The sequence below is a fragment of the Scyliorhinus canicula genome, chromosome 20 (assembly GCF_902713615.1).
Source record: "Scyliorhinus canicula chromosome 20, sScyCan1.1, whole genome shotgun sequence".
In the NCBI taxonomy this organism is placed as follows: Eukaryota; Metazoa; Chordata; class Chondrichthyes; order Carcharhiniformes; family Scyliorhinidae; genus Scyliorhinus; species Scyliorhinus canicula.
The window spans coordinates 66,615,016-66,640,422 of NC_052165.1; the positions used below are offsets into that span (position 1 = coordinate 66,615,016).

General features: G+C 47.6%; 1 protein-coding gene across 2 annotated transcripts in view; it reads right to left on the reverse strand.

The window, feature by feature from the left end:
- LOC119954973 (metabotropic glutamate receptor 8) overlaps positions 1-25,407 on the reverse strand; it is a 533,585-nt gene that overhangs the window by 285,593 nt on the left and 222,585 nt on the right. For both annotated transcript variants that reach the window (XM_038780737.1, XM_038780738.1), the window contains exon 3: positions 24,382-24,598. In XM_038780737.1, the coding sequence (XP_038636665.1) occupies positions 24,382-24,598 (217 nt within the window). The remainder of the gene's footprint in view (positions 1-24,381; positions 24,599-25,407) is intronic.

A 25,407-nucleotide genomic window follows, 5' to 3' on the forward strand; every position in this document is an offset into this window, starting at 1 on the left:
TACTGCATCCAAAATTCTTTCCTGAAAGAAGCCTGTCAAATTTGCATTTCTAAGTGCCCAAACAGAACTTTAAGATGAAAATTGTTGTCATCTGACACTAATAGTTGTATTGATGACAAGACTGGCAGGAAAATACAACCAAGACAGATTTTAAATCAATGTTTAAAATATCTCGGTGAGCAGTTCACTACCCAGCGGAGGCCTCCAAGGATGAGCTTCATGTCACGATGGTAAATTATGTCACTAACAAGGTGCTTGTGACATAAATTACGGGTCCGAAAAGGTAACCGTGAGATTGCTTTGTGTTTCCGGTGCAAATATAGCAGCTTCATGTCATAATTTTAATAGCGAGCCTTGTGCATGGTTGCAAATTTCACAGTTTTAGTGGTGCAGTGAAAAGCATGCAGAAATTTGTGGAGAACCAGAACTCGTGATGTATCCTCTTCCCCACCACAATTTGCTTTACAAAGAACAAAGAACAAAGAAAAGTACAGCACAGGAACAGGCCTAACTATCAATTTCTCTGCCTGATGAATTCATGGCGCCCTGGATTGGAGGGGAAACCTTACAGTGTTCAGTTTAGAGATTGATTTCTGTGTTTAATAATAATAATAATAATCTTTATTGTCACTAGTAGGCTTACATTAACACTGCAATGAAGTTACTGTGAAAAACCCCTAGTCGCTACAATCCGGCACCCGTTCGGGTAAACAGAGGGAGAAGTCACAATGTCCAAATTACCCAACAGCACGTCTTTCGGGACTTGTGGGAGGAAACCGGAGCACCCGGAGGAAACCCACACAGACACAGGGAAAACATGCAGACTCCATATAGACAGTCTTGCCTTCGAAAAGGCATGGTGGTGGGTATTCCTTTTGAACTTCTGCAGTTTGTCAGAACACAGCAGCTTGTTAGGGTCACCTCAGTGGTATTTGCACCACATTGGTGTGGGTCTGGAGTCACGCACAGGCCTAGGCTAGGTAAGGACAGGCGTTTTCCTTCCCAGAATAAGACCGTGGTGCGCAGTTGGGTTTTTAACAACAATCTGACAGCTTCTTCGTCACTTGGATTGGATTTGTTTATTGTCACGTGTACCGAGGTACAGTGAAAAGTATTTTTCTGCAAGCACTTCTACTGAAACTAAATTTTCACTTGCTGATTTCTTTATTTCAAACTCACTGGTTAGGTCCCATTTGGAGGAGTGCCCAGCTTTAGACACCACACTAAGAAGGATGTCCAAGCCTTAGATCGGGTATAGTGCAGATTTACCAGAAGTGATCTACCAGGAGTTCTATGAAGCAGCAGCTGAGCGAGTTTGCAAAGGGACCTCAATACAGGCTAAACACATACAAAGCTCGCGTTTCTAATTCTGTTCAGACTAGGCTGCATTATTCCATCCACTATTGATATATGAAGAGATTAGTCCCAGAGATTATTTTAGAGTTGGATGGAGTTTAAAGACATTGTTTTGTTTTTTGATCAAATTGTGTAATGGAAGTTGTCAGGTTTTGTACTTTAGCATGTCAGTTTAGCATTTCAGTTTGTTTCTTTTTAGTATCCAATATAATGGGCACATTTACCGACCACCCCGCTGTGTGATTTTCGTTATCGGAGGCAGCCCGCCAGCGGGATCAACCGACCCCGCCGCTGTCAACGGGATTTCCCGGTGATTTCCCGGCGACAGCACCCCTCGAATTTTCAGTCGGTGCAATAAGTGTATCTTTTGACACAATTTGAATGTAAATATTTCAATACTGTTAAATGAAAATATTTAAATCCTATTGACAAGGAAACAGCAAATAGAACTGGCTGATACATTGCACGTTCAATATTTTGATCAGAACAGAATTGCCAGCTTTAAGGACAGCCAAACATTCTTCACAGAAAGCAATGAATCATTGGCTGTTGAGATTCTGAATGAGTCAGCTGTGAAATGCAACGGGTCAGAGTTGGTGACGTGGGTTAAAAGACTGGAGATTTATTTGATTGAAATTTCTCCCAGTTTAAAAAAAAACAATGTTTTCATCACTCAAAAATTGGCGGCCGTGCCTTTACTGTCTAAGCTTTGGATTTCCCTCCTTGAATCTCTTCGCCTCGCTACCATAAGACCATATGACATAGGAGCAGAATTAGGCCACTCGGCCTATCGAGTCTGCTCCGCCATTCAAACATGGCTGATATTTTCTCATCCCCATTCTCCTGCCTTCTCCCCAATAAGGAGGAGAGCTACCTCTCTCCTTCTCTCTTGCTTTGTAAAGCCTACTTCTTTGACCAAGTATTTTGCCATCTGTCCGAAGTATTTTCACGTGATGGTGTAGCCAAGACTAGTATTTTAAACTTAAATAGGGGCAATCATGAGGGCATGAAAGCACAGCTAGCTGAGGTGAACTGCCTAAATAGGTTAAGGGGTAGGTGAAGAGAGATGCAGTGCCAGAAATTTAAAGGGATATTTCAGAATGCATGAAATAGACATATTCTGATGCAAAAATCAGGGAAGGAAAAATTACAATCACCAGGAAAGTGGTACTGATAAACTTGTTGGGGATGCAGGCGGACAAGTTCCCAGGTCCTGAAGGATTTCGACCTTGGCTCATTAAATAAATCGCTAGTGAGATAGTTGATGAGTTGGCTTTAATTTTTCAAAATTCTCCTATTTCAGGGAAAGTTCAATTAGCTTGGAAATTAGGGGATTGAACTCCATTATTCAAAAAGGGAGGCAGGCTACAGGCTGATTCATGTCACATCAGTCATAAGGAAAATGTTAGAAGCTATTATTAAAGACATTATAGCAGGGCACATGGAATAATTGAGGTTAATCAGGCAAAGTCAACATGGTTTTGGGAAAGGGAAACCACATTTAACCAATTTATTGGAGATCTTTGAAGATGCAACAAGCGCTGTGAATAGAGGGGAACCAGTAGATCTACTGTATTTAGATTTTCAAAAAGCATTTGATAAGGAGCCAACTCAAAGATTATTGTGCAAAATAAATGCTCGTGGCACAAGGATTAGCATTTAGGCTTGGGTAGAAGACTAACAAGAAACAGAGGGTAGGTGTGAATGGGTCTTTTTCTGGTTGGCAAGAGATAACAAGTGGTGTGCCATAGGGAATCAGTGCTGGTGCCTCAACTACTGACCCGGACGAAGGGAACAAAGGTATAATTGATAAATTTGATGATAACATAAAGATAGGTAGGACAGTAAGATGTAAAGAGGACACAAGGGGGCAAAAAGGGATACGGATACACTATGTGTGTGGGCAAAAATCTGCCAAATGGAGTGTAACATGGGAAAGTGGGAAATTGTCCATTTCAGCAGGAAACATTGAAATAAACTTATTATTTCTGTGATGACAGATTGCAGAGCTCTGAGATGCAGTGGGATCTGGGTAAGCTCATGCATGAATCGCAAAAGGCAAGATGTCAAGTAATTAGGAAAGCTGACAGAATGTTATTGTTTATTACGAGGGGAATTGAATACAAAAGTAGAAAGGTTATTCTTCAGTGATGCAGGGCATTGGTGAGACCATGAGCGTGATTTACCTGCCTTGTCGCTCCTAATTTGGAGTTGCGATGGGGCTATTGAATATCGCAATAGGCCTCTAGTGAGATTCAAGGCCCTCGAGAAGTCTCGTGAGCTTCAGTCGAACCTCGCAACCTGATCTGCATATTCAAAATTGGCAGCAAATCTGAGATTCAGAAATCATCATTTTTCTAATAGGTTTAAAGGCCCCCCTACCACCACCCCTCTCCTCAACCCGACACCATGGCCCCCGGCAGACAAGTGGACACCGCCAACCCCCCAACACAAAGGGACAATCTCCAACCCTACAACACTCAATGGGCCAACACACAACATAGGCATTGGAGTGGCCTTCCCCCCTCCCCCACTCCTTGCCAGCATTGGAGCACCCACTCTATTCTAAGTGCCCTTCCTGCCCACCCCACCACCATGTGGGCACAACCTTCCTCCATCTACCGTTGAACCTCTGCTGCCCACATAATGGGAACCCACCCAAAGGAGTTCCCTTGAGGCCCCGCCCCGGTCCATTGCGGCAGTGCCAGAGTATTGCCCAGCCATGTCCTTCACCACCCAGGTGCTATACTCAACTCCGTGCCTTGGGCATGATAATCGCAGCTGGTTTCTTGGCGGCTGGGCAGGGGGCATACGTTTGACATTGCCCGAAGATACGGCATCAAGCTGTTTACAAATCAGGTTCATGCACCAATTGGTCCCTGCTGTTGATTGCTTGAAGTCAGTTGCCTTTCTTGTGGGTTAAAATTAACTGGTAAGGTAAACTATGCCTGGTCCAAGGTGAGAGCTGGTTTGAATCCCCTTATCTCACACTGCACACTCATGCTTCTTAACGTTATGAAACAGTTATCCAGCTAATGTCACTTGGGCAGATATTTGCTACATATTTTCAGTAACGGGTGAGGGATTTCAAAGCTGGAACTATGGTGAAATGATTCTTGGCCAGCTCTATCAGCAAGGATGTGTCAAAGCTGGTCTCAGATGTCTCCAAATATAGGGACGAGTTTGTGATGTGTTGGGTAAGCTGGGTCTGCGGGGACTGCGTTTACTGTAGCAGTGAGAGAGACAGGCTTCCAACACTTGAAGAAATGCAACTCTATTTTGTTGAACTCTTAGCATACATACATACTTTAACTGTGGGTTGACACTATGCTGAGTTGACTGGAGGCCTGAGGTTAACCTGACCAGACTATCTTACTACCACATGGTGGATGTTCTAGTTGTTGCTCACGGGCTCTGACTGTCTCAGAGGCTGGATCCCAAGAGAGCGGGAAAACTAGTGCCCTCTGGCTTTATAGTGGTTGTGTCCGATCTGGTGATTGGCTGCTGTGTTCTGTGTGTTCATTGGTCATCCTGTGTGTCAATCACTGCCTGTCTGTGCACCATTATATACTTGTGTGTATATTATGACAGTTTGAACACGTCCCCAAATATAGGGATGAGTTTATCTCCATGTCTATGGCAGGCACATTAACTACTAAAGGTGCATCATAAATATACATCTCATGTGTGACAGTGGCAGCACACCCCACCGAACAGTCAAGTCTAAAAATCTGAATCGCACCTCTTTTCGTATTTAGGTACAACTTAATAAATGGCCATGCAATTTCAAATTAAGATTTCATCAACAGATTGGGGGAAAAGATACAGCTTGTAAATATTTATCAAAATGGTGCAGTAATAATGCATTATGAAGGCTCTCAGGATATAGAGCCCATGAGGGAGATGACCTGAAAATTTAAATAACAAAAATAGCATGAAATCAAACATTAAGGTGGCAAACCATAGGAACTGTCGCCTTTGAAGTATTACCTGATTCCTGGCCTAGGAGTTCTAATCTAATGTAACTATTCTGCTTGTAATCAAATGCTGTTCAGCGCAGCTTTAGTCATCAGTTGGTCAGCTGTCTCATGCCTATCCATGCACATTTGCACAGTTTGACTGAAATAACACACCATTCCATTTTATTCAGTCGCTCCACTCTGCGTTTATCTTTGCCGTTAAGACATCCTTCCAACATGATTAACGATATGACTAGCTTGATTAATGGTTAGGAATTACACAGCATGAATCATTACATCAGGAGCAACCGGAATATATAACAGTTCAGCTGAAGACTGTCCTGGGGTATAATGCCTGGCTGTAACAGAGTCCTTGATGCCCTCAAGGTGCAATGAAAATTGGAGAGCTAATTAGTAATAAGTTAATGAATCGAATTAACGTTGTCAAATCTTGTCGTTGCTGGAAGTCCAAACAATGAGGGGAAACATGCAATTCGATGTTGCAAAAAATATGAAATAAGATCGAATGTTACCCAGTGTTTGTTTTCCGTGTTGAATGGCACAATAGCACTATGACAAGGTAATGTACTCAAGCAAAAGATGTCAGGCTTTTAATTGCACATATCTACACAAAGAGTCAGATTGGCTCAGCAGTTAACATTGGCCCCTCTTTCCAAATACTGTGCATTCTGATGAAACGCTATTGTTAGCTGAAATGTTAACTCAGTTTCTCTCTCTGCAGAATGCAACCTGACCTGCTGAGTAAGGAGTTTTCTCTTTCTATTTACAGGATCCAAAGTACTTTGCCTTTCTATTATGTTGTGGCTTTAAGCCTTGCCGCTGGACTTGGACATATTGTTAATCCCTGTTTTAAGTTGCCGTGTTCAGGATCACTCCACTTTATCATCACGGACGCAATGCGGCTGCTATGGGCACTTAGCGTTGGAAAGTCCACTTTAGTTTCACTCACACTGGGGTAAACATAGCATCATGTGACCAATTCAGTTAGGCACAATTTTTGAGCAGCCTATCCCTGCTTCGCTGACTCCTCCCACGTCTCCTCTCCCCCGAATTTCTCCCCTTCCTCGGCCCCCTCCCCCTCATCGACACTCTCCCCCTCACCATCTCTCTCTCCCTGTCCCCATCTCACTCTCCCCATCTCTCTCCCTCTCCCCATCTCTCTCCCTCTCCCCATCTCTCCCTCTCCCCATCTCTCTCTCTCCCTCTCCACATCTCTCTCTCTCTCCCTCTCCCCATCTCTCTCTCTCCCTCCCTATCTCTCTCTCCCTCGCCCCACCTCTCTCCCTCACCCCACCTCTCTCCCTCACCCCACCTCTCCCACACCCCACCTCTCTCCCTCACCCCACCTCTCTCCCTCACCCCACCTCTCTCCCTCACCCCACCTCTCTCCCACACCCCACCTCTCTCCCTCACCCCACCTCTCTCCCTTACCCCTCCTCTCTCCCTCACCCCACCTTTCTCCTTCACCCCACCTCTCTCCCTCACCCCACCTCTCTCCCTCACCCCACCTCTCTCCCTCACCCCACCTCTCCCTCACCCCTCCTCTCTCCCTCTCTCCATCTCCTGTCTCTCTCCCTCTCCCTGACCATCTCCCCAACCTTCTCCAGACCCTCTCTCTCTCTCTCCCAGTCTCTCCCTCTCTTCAACCCTCTCCCTGAGCCTCGCGGTCTCCCCGATTGTTGCACTGTTCCCGATGTCATGATATGCAAACATGCAGCTAATGAACACATAGAATAGGACACGACCAATGAGCAGTCAGGACACTCAGGGGTGGTATCTCATTATAAAAGGGATGAGGCACTCACACCCCACCTCTCTTCACAGACCAACATCTACAGAGTGAGACAGGGTGTATCCTCAGCATCACACCCCAGCACGTGGCTTAGAGCAAAGCTGGTTCAGTTAGTCTGAGTTACAACATGTAAATTATCAGAGAGTCAAACTCATTGAGAACTGCGTTAATAGTTCAATAAAACATATTGAACTCACTTCTGGAGTATCTTTTACTCAAAACTGCATCAAGTGGCATCTTGTGTTATTCCAAATTACATAACACAACACCCAACACTATTCCTCTCCCTGTCTCTCTCTCTCTCTCTCTCTTCCTTATCGCCTCTCATTTTCTCCCTCCCGGCTCTCTCCCACTCCCCAACTCTCCCCCTCTCTTTCTCTCTCTCTTGATATCTTTCTCTCTCCACCTTTTGCCTCTCTGTATCTCTCCCTGACACACTTCCTCTCCCCATCGCAATCCCTCTACCCATCTCTCTCACTCCAACTATCTCCAACTCTTTCCCTCTCTGTGTCTCTCTCTGAATTACACTCTCACCCCTCCTCTCTCCTCACCCCACCTCTCTCCCTCACCCCACCTCTCCCTCACCCCACCTCTCTCCCTCACCCCACCTCTCCCACACCCCACCTCTCTCCCTCACCCCACCTCTCTCCCTCACCCCACCTCTCTCCCTCACCCCAACTCTCTCCCTCACCCCAACTCTCTCCCTCACCCCACCTCTCTCCCTCACCCTACCTCTCCCTCACCCCACCTTTCTCCCTCACCCCACCTCCCTCACCCCACCTCTCCCTCACCCCACCTCTCTCCCTCACCCCACCTCTCCCTCACCCCACCTCTCTCCCCCACCCCACCTCTCTCCCTCACCCCACCTCTCTCCCTCACCCCACCTCTCTCCCTCACCCCACCTCTCTTCCTCACCCCACCTCTCTCCCTCACCCCACCTCTCCTCACCCCACCTCTCTCCCTCACCCCAGCTCTCTCCCTCACCCCACCTCTCTCCCTCACCCCACCTCTCTCCCTCACCCCACCTCTCCTCACCCCACCTCTCTCCCTAAACCCACCTCCCTCACCGCACCTCTCCCTCACCCCACCTCTCTCCCTCACCCCTCCTCTCTCCTCACCCCACCTCTCTCCCTCACCCCACCTCTCCCTCACCCCACCTCTCTCCCTCACCCCACCTCCCTCACCCCACCTCTCTCCCTCACCCCACCTCTCTCCCTCACCCCACCTCTCTCCCCCACCCCACCTCTCCCTCACCCCACCTCGCTCCTCACCCCACCTCTCTCCATCACCCCAACTTTCTCCCTCACCCCACCTCTCTCCCTCACCCCTACTCTCTCCATCACCCCACCTCTCTCCCTCACCCCACCTCTCTCGCTCACCCCACCTCTCTCCCTCACCCCACCTCTCTCCCTCACCCCACCTCTCTCCCTCACCCCACTTCTCTCCCTAACCTCGAATCCCTCCCTCTCCCAGATCCTCTCCCTCGTCCCAACACTCACCCTCTCCCCATCTCTCTATCCAACTCTTTCCCACTCTCCAACTCTTTACCTCTTCCCTCTCCCCGACTCTCTGACTCCCCCGACTCTCTCCCCGGCGCTCTCGCCTTCTCTCCTTTTCCCCAATTCTCTCCCACTCTCTGACTCTCCCCTCTCGCCATCACTTTCCCCGATTCTCTCCTCACTGCCCGCCTATTTCCCGCACCCTGACACTCCCCTCACCCCGACACTCCCCTCACCCCGGCACTCCCCTCACCCCGACACTCCCCTCACCCCGACATTCCCCTCACCTGACACTCCCCTCACCCCGACACTCCCCTCACCCCGACACTCCCCTCACCCCGACACTCCCCTCACCTGACACTCCCCTCACCCCGACACTCCCCTCACCCCGACACTCCCCTCACCCCGACACTCCCCTCACCCCGACATTCCCCTCACCTGACACTCCCCTCACCCCGACACTCCCCTCACCCCAACACTCCCCTCACCCTGACACTCCCCTCACCCGACACTCCCCTCACCCCGACACTCCCCTCACCCCGACACTCCCCTCACCCCGACGCTCCCCTCACCCCGACGCTCCCCTCACCCCGACACTCCCCTCACCCCGACACTCCCCTCACCCTGACACTCCCCTCACCCCGACACTCCCCTCACCCCGACACTCCCCTCACCCCGACACTCCCCTCACCCCGACACTCCCCTCATCCCGACACTCCCCTCACCCCGACACTCCCCTCACCCCGACACTCCCCTCACCCCGACACTCCCCTCACCCCGACACTCCCCTCACCTGACACTCCCCTCACCCCGACACTCCCTCACCCCGACACTCCCCTCACCCCGACACTCCCCTCACCTGACACTCCCCTCACCTGACACTCCCCTCATCCCAACACTCCCCTCACCTGACACTCCCCTCACGCCGGCACTCCCCTCACCCCAGCACTCCACTCACCCCGGCACTCCCCTCACCCCGGGACTCTCCTCACCTCGACACTCCCCTCACCCGACACTCCCCTCACCCGACCCCCCCTCACCCCGACACTCCCATCACCCCGACACCCTCCTCACCCGACACTCCCCTCACCCCGACACTCCCCTCACCCTTGCACTCCCGTCACCCCGACGCTCCCCCGACACTCCGCTCATCCCGACACTCCCTTCACCCCGACACCCTCCTCACCCGACACTCCCCTCACCCTGGCACTCCCCTCTCCCCGACACTCCCCTCGCCCTGACACTCCCCTCACCCTGGCACTCCCCTCTCCCCGACACTCCCCTCGCCCTGACACTCCCCTCACCCTGGCACTCCCCTCACCCCGACGCTCCCCCGACTCTTCGCTCACCCCGACACTCCCCTCACCCTGACACCCACCTCACCCGGCACTCCCCTCACCCCGACGCTCCCCCCGACACTCCACTCACCCCGACACCCCCCTCACCCCGACACCCTCCTCACCCAACACTCCCCTCACTCCAACGCTCCCGCGACACTCCCTTCACCCGACACCCCTCACCCCGGCACTCCCCTCACCCCAGCACTCCCCTCACCCCGACGCTCCCCTCACCTGACACTCCCCTCACCCCGACACTCCCCTCACCCGACACTCCCGTCACCCCGGCACTCCCCTAACCCCGACACTCCCCTCACCCCAACACTCCCCTCACCCCGGCACTCCCCTCACCCCAGCACTCCCCTCACCCCGACACTCCCCTCACCCCGACACTCCCCTCACCCCGGCACTCCCCTCACCCTGGCACTCCCCTCACCCCGACACTCCCCTCACCTGACACTCCCCTCACCCCGGCACTCCCCTCACCCCGGCACTCCCCTCACCCTGACACTCTCCTCACCCCGACACTCCCATCACCCCGACACCCTCCTCACCCTACACTCCCCTCACCACGACACCCCTCACCCTGGCACTCCCCTCACCCCGACGCTCCCCCGACACGCCGCTCACCCCGACACTCCCTTCACCCCGACACCCTCCTCACCCGACACTCCCCTCACCCTGGCACTCCCCTTTCCCCGACGCTCCCCCGACACTCCCCTCACCCGACACTCCCCTCACCCTGATTCACTCCCTCTCCCTGACCCACTCCCTCGTCCCATCACTCTCCCTCTCCCCATCTCACTATCCAACTCTTTCTTCTCTCTTTCTCCCCTCTCTCCCTGACCCTTACCCTCATCCCAACTCACTCCCTCACCCCAACACCCTCCGTCACTCAACTCACTCCATCAACCAGACTCAATCCCTCACCCTGACACTCTCCTTGTCCAAACACACTCTCTCATCCAACCCTTCCTATCACTACTCACTACCTCTCTCTCTTCCCTGACTGTCTCCTTCTCTCTCTCTCCATCTCTGACTCCATGCTGCTATCTGTGAATCCCCTCTCTCAATTTCTCCCTATTCTCCTGACTCTCTCCTAATCTCATTCCGCAACCCTATCTCTCTCCCCATCTCGACCCAAGTTTATCTCTCCCTGTCTCTCATTCTCACCCAGCCTCCGACTCTCTCCCCTGCCATGACCTGAATGTCTGCCACTTGTCGCCTTTTTACTCCAGCTTTCCTACTGGACTCCTCCATCCCAAACCCTCTAGCTCGCCTCCTCCGTCCTGCTGCCCTCCTCCCCCGACTCTCCCACTCGCCTCGTCCCTCCCCTACCCTCCCACTTGCCCCCTCGCTACCCCGGCCTTCCTGCTCAACTCCCTCCGAGGCCCTCTGGCTCGCCTCCTGCCTCCCAAAGGACAAAGAACAAAGAAATGTACAGCACAGGAACAGGCCCTTCGACTCTCCAAGCTTGCGCCGACCATGCTGCCCGTCTAAACTAAAATCTTCGACACTTCTGGGATCCGTATCCCTCTATTCCCATCCTATTCATGTATTTGTCAATTTGCTTTCTCCCTCCCTGACTCTCTCACTCACCTCCTTTCTCCCCTCCCCTCCCCTCCCACTTGCCTCCTCCCTCCCACTTGCCTCCTCCCTCTTCCTTGCTCCCTACCTGACTCTCTTGCCCACTTCCTCCCTCCCACTCGCCTCCTCCCTCCAGCTCTCCCCTCCACTCACCTCCTCCCTCTCGACGCTCCAGCTCGCCTCCTCCCTCCCACGACCCGCTTCCTTCTCAAACCCTCGGATCCATCAGGAAGTTGGAGAGTGGGTAAGCGAGATCCAGCAGTGGAGAGGCAGGAGATAAGTTAGCAGATTTCTTTTAGAGTTTTAACTAAATATTATTTTTTGAATTCTTTCCTTTACAATGTAGGAATTGAGAAATGCAAAGCATTACATCTTACAGGGTGCATTTTTGTCCAGACGGGTAAGGACCTACAGAACCTACATTGGTTAGAATGGTAAAATCTGATTCACTAAAAGTTGTTTGAATTAAAGTTGCACTGTTCAGGAATACAAAAAGAATTTTAATGAAGGAATTACTGCATAATCTGGAGTGCTATTCAATGTAGCAGTGAGAGAATGCCCCATTGTCAGCTGCGTGTTCTGCTGCTGAATGGTCCCGTGGAACTATTTAAGGGGCACAAAGAGCTCTTCCACTGTCTTGGCTAACATAACTCCCTCAACTAACCTTGCCAACAGTTGCTGATTTCATTGTTACTTCTAAAAAGTCGAGCACACTTGTTTAAACAACAATTTACGTTATATGTGGATTCTTGCAGAATATGGGATATGATAATTATGTTTATGTTTCTCTTTCAAAGGCCCTCAATAAACTGAGAAGCCCAAGGATGTAAATGAGTTGGAAAAGGAATTATCCCTATTAAAATAAGCAATGAGTTGTCTTTACCATAAATATAATTGTGTGAGAAGGCAAAATAAGATTTTCTGGTACACAATCATGTCCAATATGAATGCGGACTCGAATTGTTCAGGCGCTATCCTCATTCACTGCGTTTAACAGGGTGCTGTGTCCCCAACCTCCAAATTAAATGTCAAGACAAAGCCCGCCCATGATCCTGAGGGCAACTCTCCAGTCTTTTTGGAGGTGAGACCTCTGTCCTTCTCTCAGGAGGAAATCCTGCCTTAGAGAGCTGCCAGCCAATCGGATGGCCAGTCGCTCTACCACCTCAGCAGCTCAACCGGTACTGGTGGCCACTGAGGGTAAAAGAATTCCCACGATGTCGAGGAGCACAGATGTCCAGGGTCTCGCTGGGCCTGCCAATTCAGAAACAGGCTGCGGCCTAAACAAGGAACATCACACTTGCTTCAGACTCAGTGACTGAGACACGTCAGCTATCATTAAGCATGCTCAATGTAAGAGCCACCACATTCAAAGGTCCAACTCTGGTCTTCTGGCATCCATCACACACCGGGATACAAATGACCAAGTCCTAAAGGACATAACTGCTAGACATTGCTCTGCGGCAAGTGGTGAGGGAACCAACGAGAGGGAAAAACATACTTGACATCATCCTCACTGTCATAACCCACACGGGACCCACGGGGTGGGAATGATCATCTTCCCTATGTCCTTTGTGGAGTATGAGCTCCCTCGTTAAGGGGACGGGGAAACCCAATCTATGTTCTATATAAGGTCAGCCAGTTTGGCACGAACCTGTAAAAATTGGGTTGGGAACTACTTGCTGTGTGTTATAGCCTTGTAAATAAACACACGTTTCCTTGATACAACCTAATGTGGACACTCCATCTCATCATAAAACTCACTAACGTGCCTGCCGCAGATGCATCCATCCATGACAGTATTGGTAGGAGTGACCACCGCACAGTTCTTGTAAAGACAAAGTCCTGCCTTCACATTGAGGATACTCTCCATTGTATTGTGTGGCACTACCATCTGCTAAATGGGATAGATTCAGGATGGATCTAGCAATTCAAGACTGGGCATCCAAGAGGCGCTTTGGACCATCAGTATAAAAGAATTGTATTCAACCACAATCTGCAACCTCATGGCCCAGCTCCCACTCTACTATTACCACCATGGGAGGGGATCAAGCCTGGTTCAATGAAGAGTGCAGGAGCGCATGCTAGGAGCAACACTAAGCATACCGACAAATGAGGTGTCAACCTGGTGAAGCTACAAAACATGATTACTTGTCTGCCAAAACAACATAAGCAGCAAGTAATAGGGCTAAGTGATCACACAACTAACAAATCAGATCTAAGCTCTGTAGTCCTGCCATATCCAGTTGTGAATTGTGATGAACAATTGAACAACTCACCGGAGGAGGAGGCTTTACAAATATCCCCATCCTCAATGATGGAGGAGCCCATTGCCCATTCTGTGCAATGAAAAAAGGCTGAAGCATTCTCAGTAATCATCAGCCATAAGTGCTGAGTGGATGATACATCTCGGTCTCCGACAGAGATCCCAAGCATCATAAATGTCAGGCTTCAGCCAATTCGATTCACCCCATATGATACCAAAAAATGTCTGATGGTACTGGATACAGTAAAGACTATGGGCCCTGACAACATCCCAGCAATGGTACTGAAGACTTGCGACCCAGAACTTGTTGTGTCCATAGCCGAACTATTCCAGTACAGCTACCACACTGGCATCTACCCGGCAATGTGCAAAATTGTCCTGTACACAAAAAGCAGGACAAATCCAACTCGGCCAATTACCACCCTATCAGTCTACTCAAACGATCAACAGTGCTATCAAGCGGCACTTACTTCGCAATAACCTGCTCACTGATGCTCAGTTTGGGTTCCACCAGGGTCACTCAGCTCCTGATCACATTACAGCCTTGGTTCAAACATGGACAGAAGAGCTGAACTCTCCTGTGACTGTTACTGCTCTTGACATCAAGGCAGTATTTGACCAAATATGACATCAATGAGCCCTAGCTAAACTGAGTCAATGGGAATCAGGGGGGAAACTCTGAATTGGTTGGAGTCATACCTGGCACAAAGGAAGATGGTTGTGGTAGTTGGAAGTCAGTCATCTCAGTACCAGGAAATCACTACAGAAGTTCCTCAGGGTCATGTCCTAGGCTCAACAATCTTGAGCTGCTTCGTCAATGACCTTCCGTCCAACATAAGGTCAGAAGTGGGAATGTTTGTGGATGACTGCATAATGTTCAGCAACATTCACGACTCCTCAGAAACTGAAGCAGTTCTTGTGCAAATGCAGCAAGACCTGGACAATATCCAGGCTTGGGCTGACAAGTGGCAAGTAATATTCATGCCACAGCAGTGACAGGCAATGACCATCTCCAATAAGATAGAATCAAACCATCGCCCCTTGACATTCAAAGCATTATCATCACTGAATCCCCCACTATCAACATCCTAGTGATCAACAAGTTACCACTGACCAGAAACTGAACTGGACTAGCCATATAAATACAACGGCTACAAGAGCAGATCAGAGTTTGGAAATCCTGTAGTGCATAACTCACCTCTTAGCTCCCCAAAGCCTGTCCACCACCTACAAGGCACAAGTCAGGTTTGTGATGGCATACTCTCCACTTACCTGAATGAGTATAGCTCCAACAAAACTCAAGAGATTCAACTTCAATCAGGTCAAAGCACCCCACTTGATTGGCACCCCATTCACAAACATTCAAACCCTCCACCACTGATGCACAGTAGCAGCCACATGTACCATCTACAAGAGCTCACAAAGGCTCCTTAGGCAGCACCTTCCAAGCCCACGACCACTACCATCCAGAAGGACAAGGGCAGCAGATACCTGGGAACACCACCACTTGGATTTCCTGACTTGGAAATATATCGGTGTTCCTGCACTGTCGCTGGGTCAAAATCCTGGAACTCCCGCCCAAACAGCACTGTGGGTGTACCTACACCACAAGGACCGCAGTGATTCGAGAAGGCAGCTCTCCACCACCTTCTCAAGGGTCATTAGGGGTGGGCAACAAATGCTGGCCTTGCCAGCAAAGCTCACATCCCGTAAAAATGAATTTTCTTTAAAAACCTGTCAGAGAAGCCATGGAGAACAACCAACACAACACCATCCCTTCTCATCAGTGACATCTGGCTCCCCTTACTCAGGAAACACTGAGATACCCTCAATTACGACACGGGAGAGAAGATTGGTAATTCAAAGGCTTTAATATCAGAGAATTGGACAGCTGCCGAGAAGTATGCTCACAGCCTGCTGCCCAGTGAGCATCACCTTATATACCGTTTCTTGGGGGCGGAGCCAGAGGCGGAGTCCCCCAGGGTTCCAAGCCCGGTCTTAAAGGGCCAATGTATTAAAGGCAAGGTACAGTTACAGCAGTTACCGATACCATTCATCACAAACCCCATCAGCTCCACACATCGACCAATCAGCTGGATGAATGTTAACATAGACCAACCCATTGTGAACACAATAACCGAGCCAACCAGTATTAATATCCCACCCACATTCCTGTCCTTCACCATATTTATCGTCACCTCGTTCACCGATTCCAGTCACTCCTCCGGATGACGGACTGAGGAAGCTGCTCAAGGCCTGCCAATTTCTGCTCGCGCAATAACTGCTCTTTTACAAAGTCAATTTTACATGGTGTAGGTGTGAAATAATCTTAGTCAACAATGAAGCAATTTCACGACAGACTAAGTTGTTGCTAACACTGTTTATTGTCATTTTCACACTGTCAACCGAACGCACAAACATGAAATTTGCAATTGAGTACTCTCGAGTGAGAACCTTGTATAACATAACATCACTTGCAGGCGTGGTCCCGCATCAACCTCCACGTTTTTTACTCATCGCACATTAATGGAAATGTGCCATGTCTATAGCAAGTTTTTGTGTGCGACTCTACATCCATAGAGAAGGAAATCTGAAACATTCGGCACTTAAAGGGCTGCAGTATGAGTGGTAAGATTTTTCTTTGATTGCCATTCTTGATTTTTACATCTCTTTGTAGAATGCGTAGGAGATCAAGGATTAAACTGACAAACCGTAGAGTAAGAGAAAGTGTGCACAATCAACAAAATCAAATCTGTGACAAAATATAAAGTTAACACCACAGTAAAGTGAGGATTTGCAGGCTTTCGAGGGGCTGAATTACCACCTCCTGCTGCTAGTTCTTATATTCTTATTTCAAATGTAATGATGCAAGGATCCTTCAGTTGCTTGAAACCATCCATTTGCATTTTGTGATAAAGCCAAGTTTTTATATGTCTGCGATTTCAACGGTGGTGAATGCACAATGAAGAGAAACCTCGCAAAGCTTGAAATAATAATCTTTATTAATAATCTTTATTAGTGTCACAAGTCGGCTTACATTATCACTGAAATTATATTACCGTGAAGATCCCCCAGTTGCCATACTGTGGCACCTGTTCAGGTACACAGAGGGAGAATTCAGAATGTCCAATTTAACTAACAGCACGTCTTTCAGGACTTGTGGGAGGAAACTGGAGCACCCGGAGGAAACCCACGCAGACACAGGGAGAATGTGCAGACTCCACACAGACAGCGACCCATGCCTGGAATCGAACCCGGGTCCCTGCCGCTGTGAAGCAATAGTGCTAACCACTGTGCTACCATGCCTGCGATTAACATCAACTGTAATATACAAACCAGTTTTCTTCCAAATAAATCTTAGCAATAGCAGAAAATTAGCTTTGCAGACTTCACTTGACTGTTAACTTGCTCCTCCTTGAGTGTGAATAATAAACGTGCCACTTCACTTATTGTTCAAATAATACCAAACCAAGGTTCGACCTTACAGAGTACTCAAGAGTCCATTACATCATAAGCTGGAATTGTTCAGGTGCGGTCTCGATGTTTTTTCACTCATTATTGGATACCCATGGTTGGTGTTAATTCCCAATGTGGGCTCTTGGTGGGGGAAGCTTCACGCCAGAAATGCACATTCCAATATACTCCCTACATGTGCGGAAACATTAAGCCAATCTTATGACAGGCAAAGGGGAAAATCAGAAGGTTTGGAAGGAAGCAATTAAATATATTCCTCTCTTTAAACAAGAGGAATGCTGCCAATCAGGGCACTTTCCCAGGAGACGGAGATCATCCAAGAAGTATTGTTTACAATTCAAATAAAGCTGTCAGTCATCTGCAGGATTTGAAACAGGGCAGTTTCTTTCTGCCATTGTTTCACAATGCCAGCATGTCACCAAATACACAATTCATACAAGGTAAAATAGCACCTGAAGCTTGGTTCCGAGTTACAACCACACAAAGGAAGGTCGTTGAGCTTATCATGTCTGTGCCAACTCTCTGAAAGAGTTATCCATTTAGTTATTTCACATTGACTGATTAAATCCAGCATAAAGCAAGCAGGTAAATAAGAATATAGCATGAAATTAGCATATTAAGGACTTATTGAGCCCTACTTTCACAAATATATTCTTGGGTGGGATGTGGGCATAGTTGCCTAGCCCAGCATTTATTGCCCAGCCCCAATTGCCCTCGGGAACTGCAATATTAATTGGGACGCGCACTGTGAGTCGTGGGTGGGTCCAATAACAAATGTGAAACCGATAAATATGTTCAACATGCCTTACACAGCTATCTCATATGACATCCAATCCACCTCAGCGGGGGTAATAAGAATTGTGTGACATCATCTCAACTCCACCTTCTAAAGGGCCAACCTGAAGATATAATTCAGGAGAGTTTGGGGCTGGGAAGAGAGGAGATAATTTAACAGAGAGTTTGGTGCTGGACCTATGAGGAGCCAGAGGGAGCCACAATTCCATCGCAACAGAAGAAATCCTCTGCTGGTAATGACAAAGGCGTGCCTAGAGATGAGTAGAAGGAGCATTAAGCAGCTCTAGATGCTGGGCAGAAAACTCTTTAATGACCTAACCAGGTCAGGAACAAGGAGCACAGCTGAATATTCACATCTGCTGTGCATCTAACCACATTGCCTCACTCCTACTCCTTCACATCACTCCTCACACCCATTTATCTTGCAGATGCACCCAACTTTCTCAGCAATTTCTGAAAATCCTATCTATCTATCAAACATGCCATACTATTTTATACCTCTCCTTAACCCCCACCTTCACTGAATACACTTCAGATGAATGCATGCCATTGCACACTCATATTTTTAAGTTTTAGCCCAGGGCTAGACTGTCAGAGGTGCCATCTATGAAATGAAATGTTCAGCCTTGGGCGTAAAGAGCAGGGGAGTTCTCCCTGTGTCCTGGACAGTGTTCATTCCCCAACCAACCTCACTAAAATAGATGATCGTGTCATTTGCTGTTTGTACAAAGTTGCTATTCTCAAAATGACAGGCGCGGTCCACGTTTTGCAACACTGGCTACAACTCAAATATAAATAAGTGGGCTTTGGGGTCCTTTGGGACGTCCGGGATTTGTAAAAGAATCAAAAACTTTCCATAAATATGAAAAAAACGCTCATGAATATGCTTCCCCTTCAAATGTTATGCTGATGTTTAGCATATACAAGCAAAACTGTTGACGAGGAGATAACGGCACACTGAATTATAGGTGATGCTCTGCTCCACATATAGAATTGGATATTGCACCCTTCACGGAGTCTAGATCAGAATAAATGTATTACATTAGATTAAGGACTGAATTAATACAACAAAACTACATAGAAATGCTTATCCTTTCTTTAGATGATTGATCTGCAATGTGGAGGAATCATGTACAAACAAAAAAAAATGATGAAGCTAGAATTTATTTATGTCCTTTTAAGGCCATTTACATGGGAGCACTCAGAAAACTGCAAGCAAGTGTGGACCAAGATCATCTAGCAATATCCGAGCATGTGGCAGCAATTAATTGAATTTTGCCTTCAAATAGTGACTCTTAACAGCACTTGATATAAACAGGCTTAGGCAAGATCAATGGACAAAAATTTACATCTCATTTTTTTAAAGAAATAATTGATTTTTGACAGGCTTCAACCAACTATTTACAGTTTAACCTGTGTGCTTGTCAGAACCTTGCTCAGTAAAAATAGATCACAAAGCCTTTCTGCCTCTTACAGGATAAACTACTGGTGCCTTCCAAATACTGAATCTAGATGTTTTTAAATCACTCTGATGCCTTAGCCTCCAGCGTGTTGCCTGGTAAACTATTACAATTTGTTTGAAAATGTTATTGAACGTGCGGTCAATCTATGGAATGAGCTCCTTCTGGGGACAAGGGAAACAGTTACTGATGCAGCCAAATGCAAATTAGATAGTCATTCTTTTTCAAAACTTAACACTCTGGGATACTATATATGAGTAATTGACGGAGGTCCAGCAGATTTGGAGGAAAATGATGACTTTGGACCTATGGTTCGTAAAGCTCTGCACGACTCTGCGGTTTTGCTGATATCAAGCCTGGTCTGTTGTAGATTAGTTGATCAAGTATGGTTGCTAAGATTATTCAACGCCCTGATTATCATTGGCGTAATGATAATCTGGATTGTAGATGGCGACCTAGATTGACTTTGATCTTGTTTTTTCAACAAACAATTCTCCAATGTTCCTATTTTGTTGATCAGCTTGCATGAATCAGTTCCAAACGTCCCCTTCCAAACCCTGCAATTGGACCCTCTTGTCCCTGTTGTGCCCGAAAACATAGATTTGACACGTGTAGTATTTCACATACCTTTATTGTGGTGTTTCTGGTATCAGAATGTCGACAATATTGTAAGCAATACAATGAAATATATTTAGCTGTGTCACATGTCTTCATGGTCATGTTCAATTTTGGCATGCCTGCAATGATTCATTCAATTCTAACTCAAGCATCCATTAAGGTGACACAATCCTTCCACCATTTGGTATTCTCATAGAATCCCTACAGTGCAGAAGGAGACCATTCAGCCCATCAAGACTGCACCGACCCTCTGAAAGAGCACTCCACCTAAGCCAACTTCCCCGCCCTATTCCTACAACCCTTTATCATAACCTACACATTCCTGGACATTAAGGGACAATTTAACACGGCCAATCCCCCTAACTTGAACATCTTTGGAAACTAAGGAGCAATTTAGCATGGCCAATCCACCTAACCTGCACATTTTTGGACTGTGGAAGGAAACCGGAGCCCCTGAAGGAAGCCCACGTAGACATGGGGAGACACAGTTAGTGACCAAAGGCCAGAATTGAACCCAGGTCAATGGTGCTGTGAGGCAGCAGTGCTAACCACTGTACTACCATGACGCCCAGAGATTATTCTACGTAGATGTACATCTGAGTTGCCAAATAATTAAGATTGTCTTTAAAATGTACTAGTATTTGGTGTTTTGTTAATGTGTTGATGGACGAAACTGAGGCACTGTCAATTTGAACAGAGAAATGTACAATGTCTATTAGGTTTTAACCTTACACTGCAGCAATTAAAAGGGAATGGAATGAGCAGTCCCCAGGGGCTGGTTTAGCTCACTCGGCTAAATTGCTGGCTTTTAAAGCAGACTAAGCAGGCCAGCAGCACGGTTCAATTCCCGTACCAGCCTCCCTGGACAGGCGCCGGAATGTGGCGACTAGGGGCTTTTCACAGTAACTTCATTGAAGCCTACTCGTGATAATAAGCGATTTTCATTTTCATTTTCATTTCATTTCAAGCCTATTTCATTCCTTTATGGAATGTTCCTTTATGGAATGTTCTGCTCCATTTGGTTTTGCCACAGGAACAGAACAATAGCCATAAGTTACAAGCTCAGAACAAATGATTTGGGGAGCTAACCAAGATTAAAGCAGCATAGGTTCCTCAGCCTTCCTGCCTTCGCCCTGCACAAAACGCCACATCACCAACTCTCCTCCCCGTCAAGAGGTCTGTTGCTACTGCTCCTGTATCAGCTCTGCACAAAATGTTCTTGCATTTTCTCCTTCATACTCTCACATGAAATTCTGTTGCATCTGGAGTACCTCTCCAACCTCTGAAATTTACTAATAGTTAAAACCCAGCCTTGTTGTGGAGAACTGAATTGTAAGGCTATGCATTGCAATGGTACATTGTACTGTGTGAGCAGAGAGGAACTTCAATCATTATCTTGGCCATAATATTTGTTGAGGTATATTACATATGTATCATTCAGACAATTATATTTCATTAATGTTTACAAAGGCAATACCTCGGCTCCTTTTCAATTTTTAAGTTACTGTTTGGATAATGTGAAGTAAAATGGCATAAACTGCTTACAAATGTTACGGGCGATTCTCCAGAGCCATTAACCCCAGCCAGGTTTCCCGCTGGCCTGTTGGATCTGGTGGGAGGCCCAAAATGGGATTCTCGCCTGGCGTCAAACCTGCTGCAAGTCTTTCGGCCCGTTCAACAATCTTTTTTTATAAATAATTTTTATTCAAGTTTTTTAATAACAATAACAAATTTTCTCCCCGCAATTTAAAACAAACAAGGCGTGTTTCCACACCAAAACAAGAAAAGAACTCTCTCCCCAAAATAAATAATAACAAATAACAAATAACAAATAGCAATACAAGAAAGAAGAAAATGACAAAACAAACCTACCTCCGCAAAAATAAACCCCCCAACCATCCAAACCCCTCCCCCCCCCCCCCCGCCCCCCCCTCCCCCCCCTTCCCAGGTTGCTGCCGAAACCGACCACTCTCTACCCCTTCGCCAGGAAATCGAGAAAGGGCTACCACCGTTCAACAATCTTGCGTGGTCAAGATCTTGCCCAGAAATAATGAGCGACTAATCAGAGCTCATTAATGTCCATTTAAATCTCATTATTGAAGCTGAATAGGGCAGCATGGTGGCCTAGTGGTTAGCACAACTGCCTCACGGCGCTGAGGTCCCAGGTTCGATCCCGGCTCTGGGTCACTGTCCGTGTGGAGTTTGCACATTCTCCCCGTGTCTGCGTGGGTTTCGCCCCCACAACCCAAAAATGTGCAGAGTAGGTGGATTGGCCATGCTAAATTGCCCCTTAATAGAAAAAATAATTGGGTAATCTAAATTTATAAAAAAAAAAAAAAAAAAAATTATTGAAGCTGAAATGGAATGCTGAGGCTTCCCAGGATGCTTCTGCCCTCCCCTGGTTCAAATTCTATGGGCGTGAATCACTACTAGCCCCTAAAAGTGGGGTCAGGTGCCAGAGACACTGAGGAGGAGCAAGAGAGTGAGTACTCTCTCCACACCTACCCCCAGGGAGGAGGGTCCTTCAGGGTGGTTGAGGGTCATTGCCGAGATGCAAGTCATCTTTCCTTTCTAGCATTGAAAATCTCAGCATGTCAATATCAATGATCTATCAGATGAAAGTAAAAGTCTTCCCTCTGTAGTCTCCCAGTCTTTCCTGTCTCTCCCAGTATTTTAGATGAAGGTAAAAGGCTTCCTTTTAATGTGTTAGAAACCATTGAAGTTCTTTTATCATAGTCAATTTCATTCCCCTTTCGCTTTTTCAAACCTCTGGGCTTTCTGAGAAGTCTAAAAGCTTTGAACTGCATTGTTTACATTAATTTCACAGTGCATTATCTTTTACAAATGTCTAGGTCGGGCTATTTGTTTGTTTTTACAGCTCCATGGTCCATAAACTCTAAAGTGCTTCTTCTTTTGAGCAGGTGCTGATTCTAACTGCAGTTTTTTTCAAGCTGGTTTTTTTCTTTATTCTGAAGTGTTTCTTCGAAGGACCAGGTACTCTGGGTGCTGCCCTCTGGCACCCTGGCACCAGCAAACTAGCAGTAGCAACCTTGCACTGCCAGGGTGCCAGAAGAGGAGCAACGAGGTGGGGCAACTGAAAGGGGAGGCCTTTGGTGAACCCATAGCGGGCTGTCGCTCACTTGGGGACAGGGTCTTGCCAGCGATTGGGGGGAGGGACCTTTCCAGCAATTGCAGAGGAGCATTGCCAGTGATTTGGGGGGTCGGGGGTGGGGAGCGATGCCAGTGATTGAGGGGAGGGGGATACCAGTGAGTTGGGGGTCCTTGTCAGGGATTTGGGGGGGGGGGGCAAGCATTTCCAGAATTTGGGGGGTGCCTTGCCAATGATTAGAGGGGCCTTGCCAGATTTGGGTGGGGAAGGGGGAACTGCATTATTATTCTGAGATCGGGGTACCCTTTTAAAAGGGTGCCCCTATCTTTGAGAATCTGATCTTTCCGGCTTCTTACGGTCCCATCCTGCAAATCAACCCGCCTTCTAAAGATATTTCTAAGTGTGGGTGGATTGCGGCCTGGGTGTCACTGCGCCTCCCGCCTGGAATCGCACCTAGTTTCCCGCCGGAGACCACACTTAGACATTTATTTTGTAAGAATTGTGCCTGTTGTCATCATATAAAATGACAGAAAGGGGAAAAACCTACTTGCCCATCAGCCTGTTTCACACTTTTCACAACGCCCATCACCCACCAGATCGAAAGCCATGTGATCTTCTGGGCGAGGTGGAAATTTCAGATACAAACACAGGCCAAATGGGGGAAAAGAAATTGGAAAATTTCTCTCCAGTTACTCCAGCAGATCTTATTGGCCCTGATTGCTGCTGTGTCTACCTCATGAATAAAGTGATCTGCACCCCCGTCACAAATCGCCCAGCTCTCGCTTGAGGTAATATATGTGGTGAATTGTCATTCACCACACCACATGTTGTTGCACAGGTCTGCTATTCTCCAGAAAGGGAAGAACTGGAAAACATCCAAGCAACTTCTGTTATTTACACAATAGCTTGGGTCTCCTGGTCCTCCTTAACCTATGTAGTTGAAAAGACGGGCCTACATAAATCTAGTCCCATCGCCCCAAATCTGACATTCAACGGATGGCTGGTCATCCTCTTTTAGTTACTCCACTGAATCAGATTAGCGTCAGAAAGAGTCTGCGAGGTTCCAGGTGCCTGCATACCATAACCAACATTTTTGGAAATTGCCACTTACCAGTCTCCCTTGAGATCTGTACAAACGCTTCCACACCACTTTCTCCGTAGTTGCCCTCGGAGGCTAAAGTTGAGACGTAATTCCACCCAAGTGCTGTAACAATATCCACCATGGCTTGAACTTGGTACGAATCAGGTGGGACGACCCGGGAAAAGAAGTCATATCTGCTGTTGTCACTCAGCTCCGGGGCAGTTGATGCATAGCTGATCTGAGGGATCTGCGGCGAAAAAAACAAATATGCCATTCAGAATGAAAAAGGTAGTCAAATATTACTGCATTCAGATTCATAATTAATAACTGAGCTGAGGTATAAATAGATCCGCCCCTGTAAAAATGCAATTTTCCATTGCTACTGTGAGCACTCAAAACTACACAGAATGCAACCGTGAACTCCATTCGCATTAGATCTCACAGCAATTAATAAAGTAAAGGCAAAATACTGCAGATGTTGAAAATCGGAAATAAAAACAGAAAACGCTGGATAAACTCAGCAGGTCTGGCAGCATCCGTGGAGTGAGAATCCGAGTTAACGTTTTGAGACTAATGGTTCTGTAGAAGTGTCATTTAGACTCAAAACGTTCACTCTGCCTCTCTCCTAGGATGCTGCCAAGCCTGTTGAGTTTATCAGTGCTTTCTATTTCTATTTAACGAAGGCCAGTATACTCATTGCAAATACGTTTCATTTTCTTCAACTCACGACCCAATCCATTTGCTCCTGAAATAGTTAATCATTAGCGCATTCCTCTGGCAGACCTCCCATCCCTCGCCAAAATGGCATGCGGGCAGGAAACGTTGGTCGGTTATTCAGCTATGGGGAGCACAAAAAGTGGGTCCACTTCGAGGGCCTCGGGGACATCCCTATCTGTCGCTATACTGTGGAGATCCAGCGAGCGAAGCTCCCCACTGTACAAATTGGGGCTGTGTGCGGCCTCGGCTGTGTGTTCCCCGTTTAGGCCCCTTATACAATGCGAGTCACGTTGAGTAGCCATGTGTTTCTCAGCATTGCGAGCGCCGGGAAACACGCGG